This window comes from Lutra lutra, chromosome 6 (assembly GCF_902655055.1).
Source record: "Lutra lutra chromosome 6, mLutLut1.2, whole genome shotgun sequence".
NCBI classification, from domain to species: Eukaryota; Metazoa; Chordata; class Mammalia; order Carnivora; family Mustelidae; genus Lutra; species Lutra lutra.
Window position 1 is genome coordinate 56,476,308 of NC_062283.1, and position 15,024 is coordinate 56,491,331.

The 15,024-nt window shown below is 41.8% G+C and overlaps 2 protein-coding genes across 3 annotated transcripts in view; one reads left to right on the forward strand and one right to left on the reverse strand.

The window, feature by feature from the left end:
• LOC125101602 (cytochrome P450 2K6-like) overlaps positions 1 to 3,189 on the forward strand; it is a 19,809-nt gene extending 16,620 nt beyond the window's left edge. The window contains exon 9 of the mRNA XM_047731992.1: positions 2,976 to 3,189. Coding sequence (XP_047587948.1) covers positions 2,976 to 3,163 — 188 coding nt within the window. The 3' untranslated portion in view covers positions 3,164 to 3,189. The remainder of the gene's footprint in view (positions 1 to 2,975) is intronic.
• LOC125103171 (uncharacterized protein C6orf141-like) overlaps positions 1 to 13,025 on the reverse strand; it is a 26,062-nt gene extending 13,037 nt beyond the window's left edge. Inside the window, exons 1-2 of one of the 2 annotated variants that reach the window (XM_047735024.1) lie at positions 11,916 to 13,025; positions 11,240 to 11,620 (exon numbers count right to left, since the gene is read on the reverse strand). In XM_047735024.1, the coding sequence (XP_047590980.1) occupies positions 12,293 to 12,898 (606 nt within the window). In that variant the 5' untranslated portion in view covers positions 12,899 to 13,025 and the 3' untranslated portion in view covers positions 11,240 to 11,620; positions 11,916 to 12,292. Of the gene's footprint in view, positions 1 to 11,239; positions 11,621 to 11,915 lie in introns of those variants that run through there. The other variant, XM_047735025.1, reaches the window with a different exon arrangement.
• Positions 13,026 to 15,024: the final 1,999 nt, after the last annotated feature.

Consider the following 15,024-nt stretch of genomic DNA (forward strand, 5'->3'; position numbering starts at 1 on the left):
CTTTGCTCCCCAGGCGTTAAATTGGCTGTAAGACATTAGGCATTGGAATGGCATTTTCTTAGGTAGTCCCTGAAGATTCCTTGTAGCTGAAGCTAAGGTAGAGCCTTGAGAATTTGAGGAGAACGTTAAGCATGGGGACAGTGGATATCCCACTTCACTCCAACCAGAAAAGCTTTGCTTGACTGATTGATTGACTGATTGATTGATTTGACTCCATGCAGAGTGCGAAGCCCACTGCAGGGTTTGAACTCAGCTCCCCGAGGACCAAGCGTTGGTGGCCTGACTAAGCCAACCAGGCACCCCTGAAAAGCTTTGCTTTAATATGTACAAATGCGAGTGTTACTCTTAGAATTTCTTGGGTAGGGGAGGAGAAATTCTTGGTAGAATTTCTTAGGGAAGAGAGAGGAGCTTTCCACTAGAGTACATTTTGGAATCCAGGGAACTAAATGAATTTACTCTATAATTTTCTGGCTTCTTAAGAACCTGAAATGAATTCTCTATTCCTAGAAAAGAATCTTAGCAAAACTACAGCATAAGCAGTTTGTCACCTTGTGCCTTTCCACTTACACAAACAATAGGTTAGCATTCACTCCATATACCCATTCAGGGATAGGTAAACAGCAGACACCCAAAGAATAGACTTTTCTTACCTATTGATAACTAAGGAATACAGAGAGACACAAAGTACAATGCATTCTTTGAATTTTTACACACAAACAGACATAGGATGATATACGAGAAAACAGCACATGTATTAATGACTTCTACTTTAAATAAAAACATAATATCACATCTGGAACTGGAGTTAAAGGAAATGAAAAATAATCCACATGTAATTCATGGTGCTATGAATTCGATTTTTATTATGTTTCCTTGCATTAGATTTTGAAGAAAAAAAAAAAAAGCTATGCAAACATAAACAATGATCTCTGATGGGCACTACAGCTACATCTAATTCCAAACCCTCATTTTACAAGTGAAGAGATGGAGTAATTAACCTATTATACATAATGTCATTTTTTTGCCCTAGACTCATCTATCAAATCTTGGATTTACTGATGTTTAGAGAGAAGAAACAATGTTCCCCTTGATACCCCCTTGTCTCCATGCACAACAATTACTGTTTTTTTCTGACCAACTCCAGGTCCTTCCTGGTTTCTCACACACCTGGGCTTAGAGGCTTCTTTGGACTCTGAGACAAGCAGCGAATAGTCCAGATTCTTGCAGAGTGGCCCATCTTCAAACAAGTTTGGCAAAGTATACCTCAGGAATTCCAAACATCTCCAGATATACTGTGTGTGTGTGTGTGTGTTTCCTACTTTAGTAAATCTAGGAATAGTGATACTCTGTTTTATCATAAACAGACAAATGGGAATATTTTTAAAATATAACAACCACAAAACCATCACAATAAGAGAAAATATCATAAAACCAATGTGGAGTGCAAAGTCCTCACATTCATCCTTACTTACTGCATTAAGATAGACACCTTGCTCTCTGGTGGGCTTATTTGATCCTTGATCACAATCACTCAACTAATTTTGCACACATCATTTCTTTTTAAGATCAACAAGATCAGTTGCTATGTTTTCACCTATATATCCTTAAAAGTAAATTAAAACAATGCATGCTTTGTTTTGTTGGGCAACTAGACTCTTAGCTTAACTGAATAAACCTAAATATAGGGTAGATAATTCACACCCTAAGTTGCATTATTTATCATCCATTAGATGACACCACTCAATCATACATGTTGTTCTGGGCAGCTGGAAAGATCTGATCCCAAAAGCTAGATTAGGTGTTCCTTCCATGGGCTCCCTCAACACCCTATCGTAGTTTGTGACACCGTATAATATTCACCTAGTTCATGTTGGGCTCACCTACAGGGCAGCGAACCCTCCCTGAGCAATAGTCTCAGAGCCAAGCTAAATTAAATACCTGTATCTCGTTGACATTGCACATACACCGATGGAATGAATTGTTAGCTTTTATTTAATAAACATTTTCAAGCAGAGGGATGTAGTATACATTGCCTTTCACCCCTAAAAATCCTGCCTTGGTAGTAGGCATCGTGAAAAAATGCCACCCACTGCCCTTTGTGGTGTTCATGTATTTTCCGGAAGACCCATTTAACCCAAAGTGCTTCTTTCCTTGAGATGTAAAATATCTACATTCCAATATTTTTCAGAACGTTGAAGTCTTTTGTGACTCAGTACACTTGAGAGTTATCTTCCAAATTATATAAACCAACAACAAAGGAAATCTAACTGGACCCTCTTGTTTCAATAAAAACTTACCTAGAAGACTTCCTTCCTCAATTTAACTGACTCCACTTTTCAGATATCCTGACATTTTCCCCAATAAGTCATGTTTCAAAAGTAACACGAACCAAGTCTCTGTTCTTAAAACGCTTCATGTGTCTTCAGAGGCTACATAGACCCAAGTCTATGAAGACTTGGGTCTACATAGACTCTGGCCTCAGGTCTTAGGCTCCATAACTCATGTTCTATGCTCATGTCAGAGCCAAATAATTTTAGCCCTGATATACATCATGACCCTTCCACATCCCACCACGTCTTTGCTGAATGACTTCTTCTCACCCTGGGCACAAGAGCCGAGATACAAAGCTCTCATACAAAGCAGGAGGCCTCCCTGACCCTTCAAATTACATTGGGTACCTTCACTATCTGTTCTCATGACACACTAGGCTTTACCCTCACATTTTTCACACTGAAATGTTAATGTTTGTTTAGCTGTTTGTTTCCCTCATGGGGGGCACTTACGGGGGGCATATGTACTTGGTTTTGTTTTTCCAGGGCTTCAGCAGAGCCCATGAGGCCCAGAAGAGGCTACAGCACTAAACCACACATTCTACAGTAGGAGAACTCACACATGGACAGCTTTTAACTCTGACCAGATTGTGTTTGTTTTTTGTGCTCCTATGTCTCATAACCCTGCACTGCGTCTCTCTCCAGGGCGCCGGATGTGTGCCGGTGAGTCACTGGCCAAGATGGAGCTTTTCCTGTTCTTTACCAGCCTCATGCAGAAGTTCACCTTCCAGCCACCCCCCGGGGTCTCCCATCTGGACCTGGACCTAACCCCAGACATTGGCTTCACCACTCAACCAGTGCCTCACAAGTTATGTGCCCTGCCCCGGGCCTAGGCTCTGCATTGCAAGCAGCAGCCCCTGTTCTTAATGGGTCCTTCACACCAACTCCCCTTTGCTACATTTCGCCAGACGTGATATTCTGCCAAGCACTTCAGCTTTATTTAAACAGTTAGCCGCATCATTGCTAAGTGTTCTAGTGTTAGGTCAGACTGGGTTCCTGGACTAATCAACACAGTAGAGCCTCCGTATAGTCATCCTTAAGACAGAACATGTGACAACTAGAACCTTCACTTCCTTCTGTACGGTCTTTCTTTCCAACCAAAACTGTCATTTCCTCCAAGGCATATGAGACATCTAAGTATCACCAATTGGTAGTTTTAGTTGGTTCAGGCAGGATGATTACGGAATGCTTTGTCCCAATATGCCCAAGAGCAACTTCAAAACTGCAATGAAGAAAATTCAGCTTTTAAGTGAGGATCACACTAAACATAAGGTATAGAAGACATCGGTTTCATTCTATGACTCACCAAACAAGGGTGGTTAACAACGGAGAATTGCTTATGAGTCCTGCCAGTTTGCTGAGGTCGGCAAGTGAGTGCTCCCATTCCTCACTTAACTGGGATTTGCAGACCCCACTTGCCAGCACCCAGTGCCCTAAAGTCCCAGCGAGGGCATATGCAAGGCACATGGGCTGCAGAGTAACAAAATCATTGTCAGTTCCCCTGAGACACAAAGCATCTTCAGCCTTTATGAAGTCAAATGTTTCTCCACATCATCAACGTGTTTCTCTCCTGCTCTTATCTGATCCCTGTCAAAGCAAAACTGGCACTGGATAAAATTAATCCACCAAGCAAGACTTTGAGGCTATTGTCATAAAGGAAAGACACCAGAACTTCATCTGAACTCAAATCCACTGGAACACGGGGTGAGGGGAAGAGTTTTTAAATGTTGTGGTGAGTTAGAAAAGATGTTAGTGGAGAGGTTGCTCAAAGGCCTGTGACCCCTACACTGAGTTACTCCTTAATTGGCACATGTTTTTCTCTAGGATTAGGCCATTGATGTTTGCTACTTAGCCTCCACTGAAGCTGGGATCCTACCCTTCCAACAGAGACAAGGAGATAGGGTAGCTGACTTCCTTGATGACCCCATTGCAAAGGGATGGGTCCAGGTGTCCTTGAGAAAGACCTTCCTGGTGTATAAAACTGCTAAGGGTTTGTTGTTTGTTTTTTGTTTTTGTTTTTTTTGGTTGGTTGGTTGGTTAAGATTTACAAGTCAGAGGGGCAGAGAAATAATTTACAAGTGAAGTTTTCTCAACTGAATGCCCTAAGAAAATGAAGTCGGAGCCTGGAGCCAGGAAGAAGCTCCTGTAAAATTTAGTCAACCTGAGAGGAATGTAAAGTCCTTTCTGGTCATTCCCATAGCAGCATTTTCCACAGAACCTTTTTACAATGAGTCAGATGGGGGATACTCAGCTTCCCTGACTTTGTTTATCTAATAGGCAAAACCGTCAGTGACAAAGAAATGGGACCTGCTAATTTTAATTTATTGTTTGATCACATTCAAATGCAGGTAGCTGCACCTTCTGAGTTGCCCTCAGTACCTAACTGGTGTTCAATAACATATCAGTGAATTTGCTATCCAAAGTCAACATGAATTGGTAGACTGCTTTCTCTCTTGAGGGACACAGAAACAGATGGGATTAGAGAGCAGGAAATCTTGAATTTTAATTCCAACCCGTTTCGTCCCCCATGTTTGAGACTTTATGACCACATGTCAGCAGTGCCATACATGGTGAATCTGTCACTAAAAGGAAGATAATCTTTAAAACCAGTATGAGACAAGAATGTTCGGCAATAATCATAAAGTAAAACAAATAACTGATCCTTTGGTTACTCTGATATAATAATCATTTATGTAAAAACCTGTCAAGTAACTAATAAGTAAATTTTAATAAAATTGAAGTGTCTTCAACAGAAACAACTACTAAATTATACCACCCATGTAGTGTTTTGTTTTCTTGATTCACCCTTTAGTTTTAAAATAATGAAGAAAAAGTGAATTTAATGTTAACTATGTTATCTGAATCCAGTTTATGTCTGAACTAAATCTGCACTTGTCAAACAGAAAATAGTTTCCTTATTTTAAGCTTTATTTAAATTTAATTTATATTCAATTAATATTCAACTTAATACTTCCTTTTAAAATTTTATATATAATGTCACATACAATGTCAGAATTGAAGTAACTGAATGTCATGTTTCTAATCAATTGCTGTATGTAATCCTATGTAACGGCTGTATTAATGTTTATACTGAATCTTGAAATGCAAGAATATGCACAGGTTGGAAATAAAAAGTGCACTCTGAGTGAGTTCAGGAGATTCGGAACCCTTAGGAATTTATTCTCAAAATGAACAGATGTAGTTGATTCCGCATGTATGTGAGAGAGATATTAGAGGGAAAACAGGGAAGAGATTTTTAAATTATCTTCCCTATAGGGGTGCCTGGGTGGCTCAGCTGGTTGAGCATCCAACTCTTCGTTCGGGCTCAGGTCATGATCTCAGTGTTGTGAGAGCTATCAAGTCCCCTTTTGGACTCCACACTGGGTTTGAAACCTGCTTGGGTTTCTCTTTCTCACTCTCCCTCTGCCTCTACCCCCCCCCCAACCCCAAAATTCAAAAAATAATAATAAAATTATCTTCCCCATTTAAAAAAAAGGAAAAGAAAAATTTTAACATGTTACTTTCAAGCTTACATCTCTACTATTAAAATTCGAACAGTAATCAGGAAGTTTTAAGAATTTAAATCAACCAAAAAAAAAAAAGTATTTAGATCAACAAGAGATTTTTTTCAGAAAGGAGTACTTGTTGACAAAAGCAGACTTTTAGTCCAGCTTTATCACAGTTTTACGATCTCCAAAGATGACATATGGCTTATGTATTGCTCCTGGGACAAACCCTGACCATTGCCTAGTTCTTGGCATGCCATTCAATACAGGTCACAGAATCTCCTTTCTTCCGCTCCAACATTTTGATCATAGACTTATTTCACTTAAACCTTTGCACATTTTCCCACTCAGTTATATGGGGATAGAAAGACTGTATAACCTGATGTCATACTGTATGCTAATTATACTTTAATTAAAAAAAAAAAAAAGAAAGAAAGAAAAGAAAAAAGAAGGACTGAGTAGCCTGAACCTTATAAACCCAGGGAACTGGATTAATATTGAGGCTGTCATGGGAAGGCCAAAGGCATTGCTATGGCTTTTCCCTGAGACATGGAGACCAGCTGTCTGAGACAATCAATCTCTACCCAAGTCGACTATGTAAAGGTGTCCTCCCTGAAAGTTCTCTTGGAGAAGAAGAACTTGGAAGAAGAAAAGAACTTGGAAAGTTCTCATGAAAATTATTTCATGCCCATTGTACCCTCCAACCCTTCTCCCATGTAAGTTGAATTTGGGAATTTAATTATACCCATATTTCCACTGACCTAGTCAGCTTTCAAAATTACCTCAAAGTTGCGGTTCCTGAGTGGCTTAGTCGGCTGAGCAACAGACTCTTGCTTTCAGCTCAGGTCATGATCTCAGGGTCTTGAGCTCTGCACTCTGCAGGGAGTCTGCTGGAGATTCTCTCCCTCTGCCCCTCTCCCTGCTCATTTCTCCCTCTCTCTCTAAAATAATAAATAAAAATCATTAAAAACAAAACAAAAAAACCTCCAAAATAACCTCAAAGTCACAAGAATTTTTTTGGAAGATGGACATATGACTAAGGATAATCCAGTGGGTATTGAATCAGCTTTAACACTCAGGGTTTGGGGTCTGGGGCACATTGTCCAACAAACCAGCCTTAAGATTAGGCTTATGCCACCCAACAGCCTCAGTGACCACTGGGTAATACCCATGCCTAGGTAGATCACATAAAAAGCTTCTCTTGCTAGCCTACCGCCAGCTTCTCCATGGTATCAGCTTCCCATCAGAGCAGATATGAACCCTCCCTTTTTTCACTACTGTGAAAGAAACATTCTACCAGACAGAATTGAACAGGCAAGGAAGAATTTATTCAAGACTTATTATAAATAAATTTAAGCAATTATGGCAATAGGAGACAGAGACTGAACTTAGCGCCCTTGAAACAAAATGTGGGTTTCTTTTTAAGTACTAGGGCAGCTTAGTGGAAAAGTACTGGAGGACATTGTGGAGGAGGCTGGTCAATTCAATTAATCCATCTTATTGGTTAATTGATACTTATTAAGGTAGGCTCTTACCATCTCCCAGAGACTGGAAGTTAGGGACCCTGTCTTTCTTGATTACATTTCCAAGAGATAGCTCCCAGATCCTTGAGAAAGACATTCCTTTGATGAGCAACAGACAAGAAGTTGAAAGATTTACATGTCAATAAGGCAAAGAATGAATTTGCAATTCCATGTTTCTAAAGAAACCACTGCAAGAAAAGGGAGGGGAAGCAGTCAGAAAGAAACTTGTCCTGTTAAGTCAAGCTGAGGATAGCCTTAAGGTCATCTTGGTCTCTGTCAAGCTTTCTCACCACGCTGCCTGCCTTGCTCCCCTACCAAGTGCCAAGTGATGTTGCCTGACTCCCTTCCAATACCAAACCGGAGCCTCTGTCCGTCCAAGTTTGTGAAGGTTGCAGTTTCCCCGAAAAGTATTCATTCTATCTTACACTTAGAATCTGAATTTGAATCTAAAGTTAATTCCATGCCTTGAAGCTGACCAAGTCTACCATTTTGTGGCTAATATTGGCAGCACAGTGAATAAGAACTGATTGTGATTTCTTCCTCTTTGCAAAGTAAACTGCACTGTTGTCTTCTCTTCTCTTCATCTAGCAAGTTTATAAAGATTTGCCCTCCCTAATTAAAGAGCCAAGTACTATCTAGAGCTGTAAGCCTGTCAGGGTGTCCAAGAGTCACAGCCTTTGTTTTCTCCCCTGAAGCAGTTTATTCACATTCAGGCTCCGCCTTTCTCCCCACCCCCTCCCCACTCATTAGCAGAGAGTGCACAAGGCTGGCTGTCCTGACTCAGCCTGCAAAAGTGTGGCAACTGTGCTTTCTTTCAGGACTTCCTGCCCTTCTTCCCTCAAGGCGTTTTTAAATAAGTATTGTCTCCCATTCTGAGACAGTAATTCTGTACACATTTCAGAAACAATTTGAATTCCAATAATCAGTGTTTCATTACGATACTTTAGAATATTAAGACTCTCTCGAAAAAATTATATTTTTAGAGATCTCCTTGCTGATTCAGAAATCAGTATCGATTTCACTCTTCTGTAATCTCTAAATGCTTTCCGAATTCTACAAAGTATAATTTCCATGGCCTTGTTAAAGATTGTTAATGAATGGGGAACAGGGAGGAAATGAAAACTTTCTAGTTTTTGTAAGTGACAAAGTAGGATACAGAACTAAATATAGCATATATATATCAATGCTTCTCAAACTTTAATGAGAACACCCTGAGATCTTGTCAGAATGCAAATTCTGATTCAGTAGATCTGGGCTGGGGTCTGAGATTCTACATTTTTAAAAAAAAAACATTCTTAGAGATGTTCATGCTCCTGGTTCCCCCTGAATAGTATCCATATACCTTAGTTTATAATACTCAGATTTTATATATAGCTTATGCCAAGAAAATGTATATATACACACATAAAAAATAGAATAAAATACACATTAAAATAGAGTAAAATACGTAAAACAAGACGGGAAACATACCAAATATTAAGAGATTTGGGGGCAAGGGTGAATTTTTATTTTACTCCCAATTGTCTTTCTTCCTAGCTAAATATTTCCTCAAACTTTTCTGCAGTGAATACAACTTTTTCTTTTAACAGGAAGATTAGTCCTTCTCCTTTTTCATAGGCAAAAAAGCACATCAGGTATTAACAAGAATAAGAACAGCAAGTCAAATGTAATGAATCTCAAAGGCCTTGGAGGTTGTGGACAAAGGTCTTCAGAGAGGTCAACACTTGCCTAATGGCAGTTGTGTGATATTTACCTTATGGTCCCTTGAGTGGCCACGTGGCTTCTGGCAGTCCTTGCTATGATTCATCCACCTAAGGCAGTTTTAGATGGTCATATTTTTCCACAAAGTGGAGGTAAGACCAAAGAGCAAAGACCCAGACATTCTCAGAGATTTATTCATATTGGGAACACTGGGGTATCACTTTGGGTTCACTCTCAGGACACTGTGAAAGGGGAAAGAATCCTCAGCCTCCTCACACAACCAGGTTCTCCTTGGATCCCGAAAACCTGTGAAGCAAATTCTACAGGGCTTCAACATATTACTTCCTACCAGGGAGACATCGGTTTGAAGGAAATCTGTTCAGTGCGTTACAGGCAGTTAACAAGGAGGTTGGGGAGTGTTTTAAAAATACCTTTTAGGGACACCTGGTTGGCTTAGTCCTTTAAGCGTCTGCCTCCAGCTCAGGCCATGATCCCAAAGTCCAGACACTGAGTCCACATCCCCACATCCTGCTCCTTGCTCAGTGGGGAACCTGCTTCTCCCTCTGCCTGCTGCTCCCTCTGCTTCTGCACCCTCTCTCTGACAAATAAATAAGTAAAACCTTTAATAAATAATAATAAAAATGATTTTTACTTGAGATAAAATTAACCTAAATATATTTGGACTAAGAGTTAAGATGGAAAAAAAAAAGAGTTAAGCTGACTTGAACAAATACACTTTTGGCAGAAAGGAGATAAAATGAAAACTCTGTGTATTCTGTTTTTCTGAGACAACAGGGCATCAGATTTAAAATCCCAGAGGGAGAACAAACCTGACACCTAAAGAAAGTATTTAAAACTCCTACTGCCCACGGGTAGCTAAGCAGACTTAAAACCTCCTCAAAGACCCTGTCAAGCAATGTATACCTTAGGCCTTAGAATCATACGATAAATAATCACAAGACGTGGAGGTCATTTCTAAGAGATTTAAGGATGTATTTACTGATCCATTAAATGCTGGGAAAAGCTAGAGAGAAGTTTTTTCTTATAGGAATCCACAAAAGAGTCAAAAATCACCAGTTTGGGTTGTACAGAATTCCTTGTGTTGTATGCCTTTGGCTGTTTTCCTTAATTAAATAAAAGACTAATGCCTACTTGGGATGAAAGTGAATTAAACAATTACAACACAGAACTAGTAACAGCTAACTTTGAGCATTCATTATATGCGAAGTATTATTTTATGTATTTTTCGTTTACCATAATCCTAGGGAAAAAACCTTATGAGGTTAATACTATATATTACCCCTACTTGATGAATAAGGACACAGAGGCACACAGAGATTAAGCACTTGCCCAAAGTCACGGTAAGCAGTGGGACAGTTTTGAACCCAAGAAGCTGAACTTCCGGGTTAGCCTCCAGAGAGAAGGCAACCAATGATGTTTGGGTCCATGTTAAGGAGGCTTTTCTTACTGACTGCATATTCAATGCTCAGTCACCTGGGGCCATATAATGACTCACAACCAAATTTATCAAGCCAGGCCTGAAAACTGTCTGCCAAGAAGTTTAACCTCACACAAGGGCCAGGCAAAAGTTGTTGCAGGAAAAAATAATTCACTTTATGGGGCCTATATTACCTGTTCTACACCAAGTAGCTTTGAACACAAATGAGGTCAGGTGCTGCATTCCTCCCTCAAGTGTGGGTCTCATAGTCCTCCAGTCAAAAGTTCTGGTGGGACTCGTGAGCATTAAGGTATTTCTAGCACTTCCCATAAACATGAGTCAGAAAACCCAGGATGCCCTGTCTTCTTTTGACTCCTTACAGGTAAGTTCCCCTGAAGGCCATTCTCAAACCTTTAGAAGGGAGAAGATCATATTCTTACCTACTTAGTAAGCCTATGCAATTACTACGTTGTGACTTACCTAAGCCACATGACCTCGACACCTAGGTCGGCTCACTGTAAAACAGGGATATAGATTTGAGGGCATTTCAAAACTGAAAGAGCACAGAGCGATGAGTGAGGTAGGGGGTACAGTTCAACAGATGACTCTTCAAAAGCCAGCGTCCCACTTATTTTGTTAGTTCTTGCAGTAACCAAATACTCCTCCAGCCTGCTCAAGTCAGGAGTTCATCTCTAGAGGGAAAGCTTGCTCTTCACAGATCTCCAAACCAGACCACAGTACTACAGAGGTAATAAAAATGGTGTTTAATAAAAAAGAGGAACAAATAAAAAGACATTTCAGTAGCACCAGAAGAGACTTTTTTTCCCCCAACAGCATCAAGAGCGATGTATTTTCAATCCAGTTTTGAATGCAAATGTTATTAATAAGAAACAATGGACAGGAATAAGATATACAATTATTTTAGGGCAAACTATACATTATCTACCTTTAAATAACACTTATCTGCCAAATTTAAAATAGTAAAAATAAATAAAAACCAGATAAAAATCATTTTTATTCGACTGGATATTTTGGGGGTTCTAAAGCCCCTTTAAATGGCACTTAACGTTCAAAGTTAGGTCTTCTGTTCTCCCCCTCTTCTTCTCCTAGTATTCTTTCCCCCTAACATTTAATGAAAAAAAGAAAAAAAATGTGCACATCAGAAAAAAGTTTAAAAAAGGAAAGATTTTCTTGCTGCTTTATTTTGATTTTCCCATTCCTTTTTACTTTCTTTTTCAGCTTTAAAACAAGCCTCTCTCCCCATCTCCTCCCACTCTCTCTGCAGAGAGCGGACTTCAACCCTCACTTCTAATTTAGGTCCGAAAGAGCGGGGAGGGAGGGAAAGAGATCAGTGAAGCTGTATTGCAAAGTGAGAATTTTATTTCAACAGGCCCACATTTTACCAATTTGAAAATACCTTTCCTTCCCCTCTTCCGATGACTTAGGTCCCCAGACCGTCACAGTATTTAAGACACAAAGGAGGTACTATGTTGCTCACAGTTCTTCATTCTGTCTGGGGTCACCTGCCTCCCAGTGGCGCTGACCGGTCTCTTAAAACGTCCTCGCTGTCGGTTAATTACAGGCTGGCGTTCCGGGAAGAGCATTTTCTTAAGGATTATCTCTCATCCACCATCCCGCAGCATTCCTCAGGCTCCTCTTTCCTGTTTTATATCCTCTGGCAATCCAGTCCCTGGGGACCGCGAGGTGATCTCCCCGCAGGTGGACTCGGGGCGTCTCTCCCCATGCGGGAGAGCCCGAGGTTCTCCGGAGTCCTGGCGCCCACAGCCCGGCGCTTCACTCCCTGTTGGTGCGAAAAGTGATCGCGCTCATGGAGTGCTCCTCGGTCCGTGCGGTCATCTGCCCCTTCCTCCATGCGGTCCACAGGACTTCTTCTGTCGCCTGATAGTCCACAATCCGCACGAGCACCGACCTGGGTGGGGATGCAGGGTCCCGCGGCAGAGCTCTGAAGGGAGCGTCTACACGGCTGCCCAAAACTCGCTTTTCTCGCGGAAAGAGAGACGGGCAGTCGGGTTCCCAGTCGTCTCCCGCCGCCTGAAAAAGATCGTCCCCACCGGCCACTTCTTCCCGCGCAGGGTCCCCTTGAGTCCCCAACCACCTCTCTGGGTGCAGAAGGAAGAGCACTTTCTCTCTGACCCAGGGCTCACAGACCAGGTTCTCAGCCGGCGGGCGGTTGACCGGTACCCCGCCTGGGCTTCCGCTGGCCCTCGCCTCCGCTGCCGCCCCCGCCACCGCGGGATTCCCACCACCGGGAGCCAGGACCGCCCCGCGCCCCAGCTTGCGCGAAGAGGACCCGGCACGCCCCAGGATGCCAGGAGCGTCCGCGAGATTCGCAGTCCCGGGGGGCCCAGAGACCCCCAACAGGACAGGAGGCTCATTCATTCGTGGATCCTTTAAGCGGTTCACGGAGCAAACTCCCCCTGAGCTCCTCAGACCCTGGTCCGGCACGGCTTTTTTTTTTTTTTTTTTTTTTTTTTAAGGCACGCCCGCCCGCTCCGTGCAGACCCCGCCTCCTGCACCGCCCATTCTGCTCCGCCCCGGCCTTGCTCGCCTTTTAAAGACAAAAGAGTCTGACCTTCCCGCAGTCCCTCCTCTTTTTCCTTCTCACCCTCGACCCCAGCTCTGCTGCTGTGGTATGGCTCATTCTGTGCCCTCTTGCGCCTTAGCTCTGGTTTAGTTTCCACCGTCTGTTCTTCTCGGGGCAGAGGCGCAGAAGACATCCTCGCACAGCGCCCCCTGAAATGCCCACGACTCTGTGCGCTCTTCTTTTCCCAGGACGCGCCTCCCAGGTGGAGGAACAAGGAAGTGTTCTGGTTTTGTTTTATTATCTGATTTAATCAAATTCTTGTAAAAAAGATTTCATGTCCAGTCCAAATCCATCCCCATCGTGCAGCCAAGATTAGCGAGTGTAGAGCTAGGGAGCCGACTTTTTGAGAAAATGGCTTTTGGTTTGTTTTGTTCTTCCTTCGGCTTGCCAGGACCTGTGGGACAGTGGTTGCTTCTGTCTTCATATGGGTTATAATCAATGTTTACTCCAGGAAGGGATTTAGTGCTTTGGATCAAACGGAAACAAAAAACCAAATAGCTAAATGAACGTCTCAGGATTTAAAATTCTGTTGTTTATTATTATTTTTTTTTATTTTTTTATTTAGTCATTTGACAGATAGAAATCTCAAGTAGGTAGAGAGACTGGCAGAGAGAGAGGAGGAAGCAGGCTCCCCGCTGAGCAGAGAGTCTGATGAGGGGCTGGATCCCCGGACCCTGAGATCATGACCTGAGCCAGAAGCAGATGCTTAACCCACTGAGCCACCCAGGCGCCCCTACATCATTTTTTTTTTTAATTTTTTGTTTTTAAATACCCCTTCACTCCTCCACTCCCTTTGTCTTTAACCCTAGCGGTTAAAAAAGTATGTCTCTCAAATTCTGGAAAAAAAAAAAAAAGTGTGCATCTTTGGGCAGCCTTTTGGAATCTGTTCATTGGCGAGCACACTGATATTCTAGATGTTGGAGACTTCTGGGAGTATGGGACAAATATGGGACAAAAACTCTTGAAGTTTTCATTCTTCAAACTCTTGTCCAAAAGTAGGATATAATACCTTAACTTTAGTGAACAAATATCCCCTGAGGATGAATACCTTACTCTGCTCTGAAAGAGCCTGTTCTTGTAGAGCGGGGGTAGCAGTCAGAGTATGGATTTTGAGCAAGCCTCCCAGTTATTCTGAGGCTAGTTCTCCATGAACAGCATTCAGAGAAGCATCACCAAAAATCTGCATAGATAAACTCTAAGCCTTTTTTTTTTTTTTTTTGCTGCTTTCAAGTGACAATAACACTGCATTTTCCTTCCTTGAAGGAATATTGATAGAATTTCAATGGAGGTATATTTATTTGAGAGAAACGTAATGTAAACCACAAAATTTATTACTTTTTTTGTTTGTTTTTTTTGGCCTTTGGAGATTGGGTGAGGGATTAGAGTAGGGATGTGGAACAGGGAACCTTTTTACCCTGTTTACTTTCTCTCTAAATTGCCTCCAACACTCGCAAATTCCAGCCACTGGCAGGTAGTAAAACAATTTCTATACCTGGGATCTAAAAAGTGATGAATGACTCTATACCCTAGTAAGATCAAAAGAAGCTTGTTATTAATAGTCCAATCTCCCAGGGACCAGCCCCACTCATGTTGCTTATTAGATTTATAAGTAATTTTTAATCCTAATAATATAGTATCACTCTCTGTTATTCTAGTATCTTGGCCTTTAGGAGGTATACCCTCCACTGGCAGGCCTAACCCCTAATGTGTCTGTGTCCTAGGGTCTTTGGAAGTAATTAAGGTTAAATGAAGTCATAAGTGTGGAGTCTGATAGGAATCCAGCCTCCTAAGAAGGGAGATCTGCCCCTGTTCCCCACATCCCATGTGAGGACACAGCAAGACAGTGGCCATCTGCAAGTCACAAAAGGAACTCAGGCCAGAACCTGACCATGCTGGCACCCTAATCTTGGACTTTTGGCCC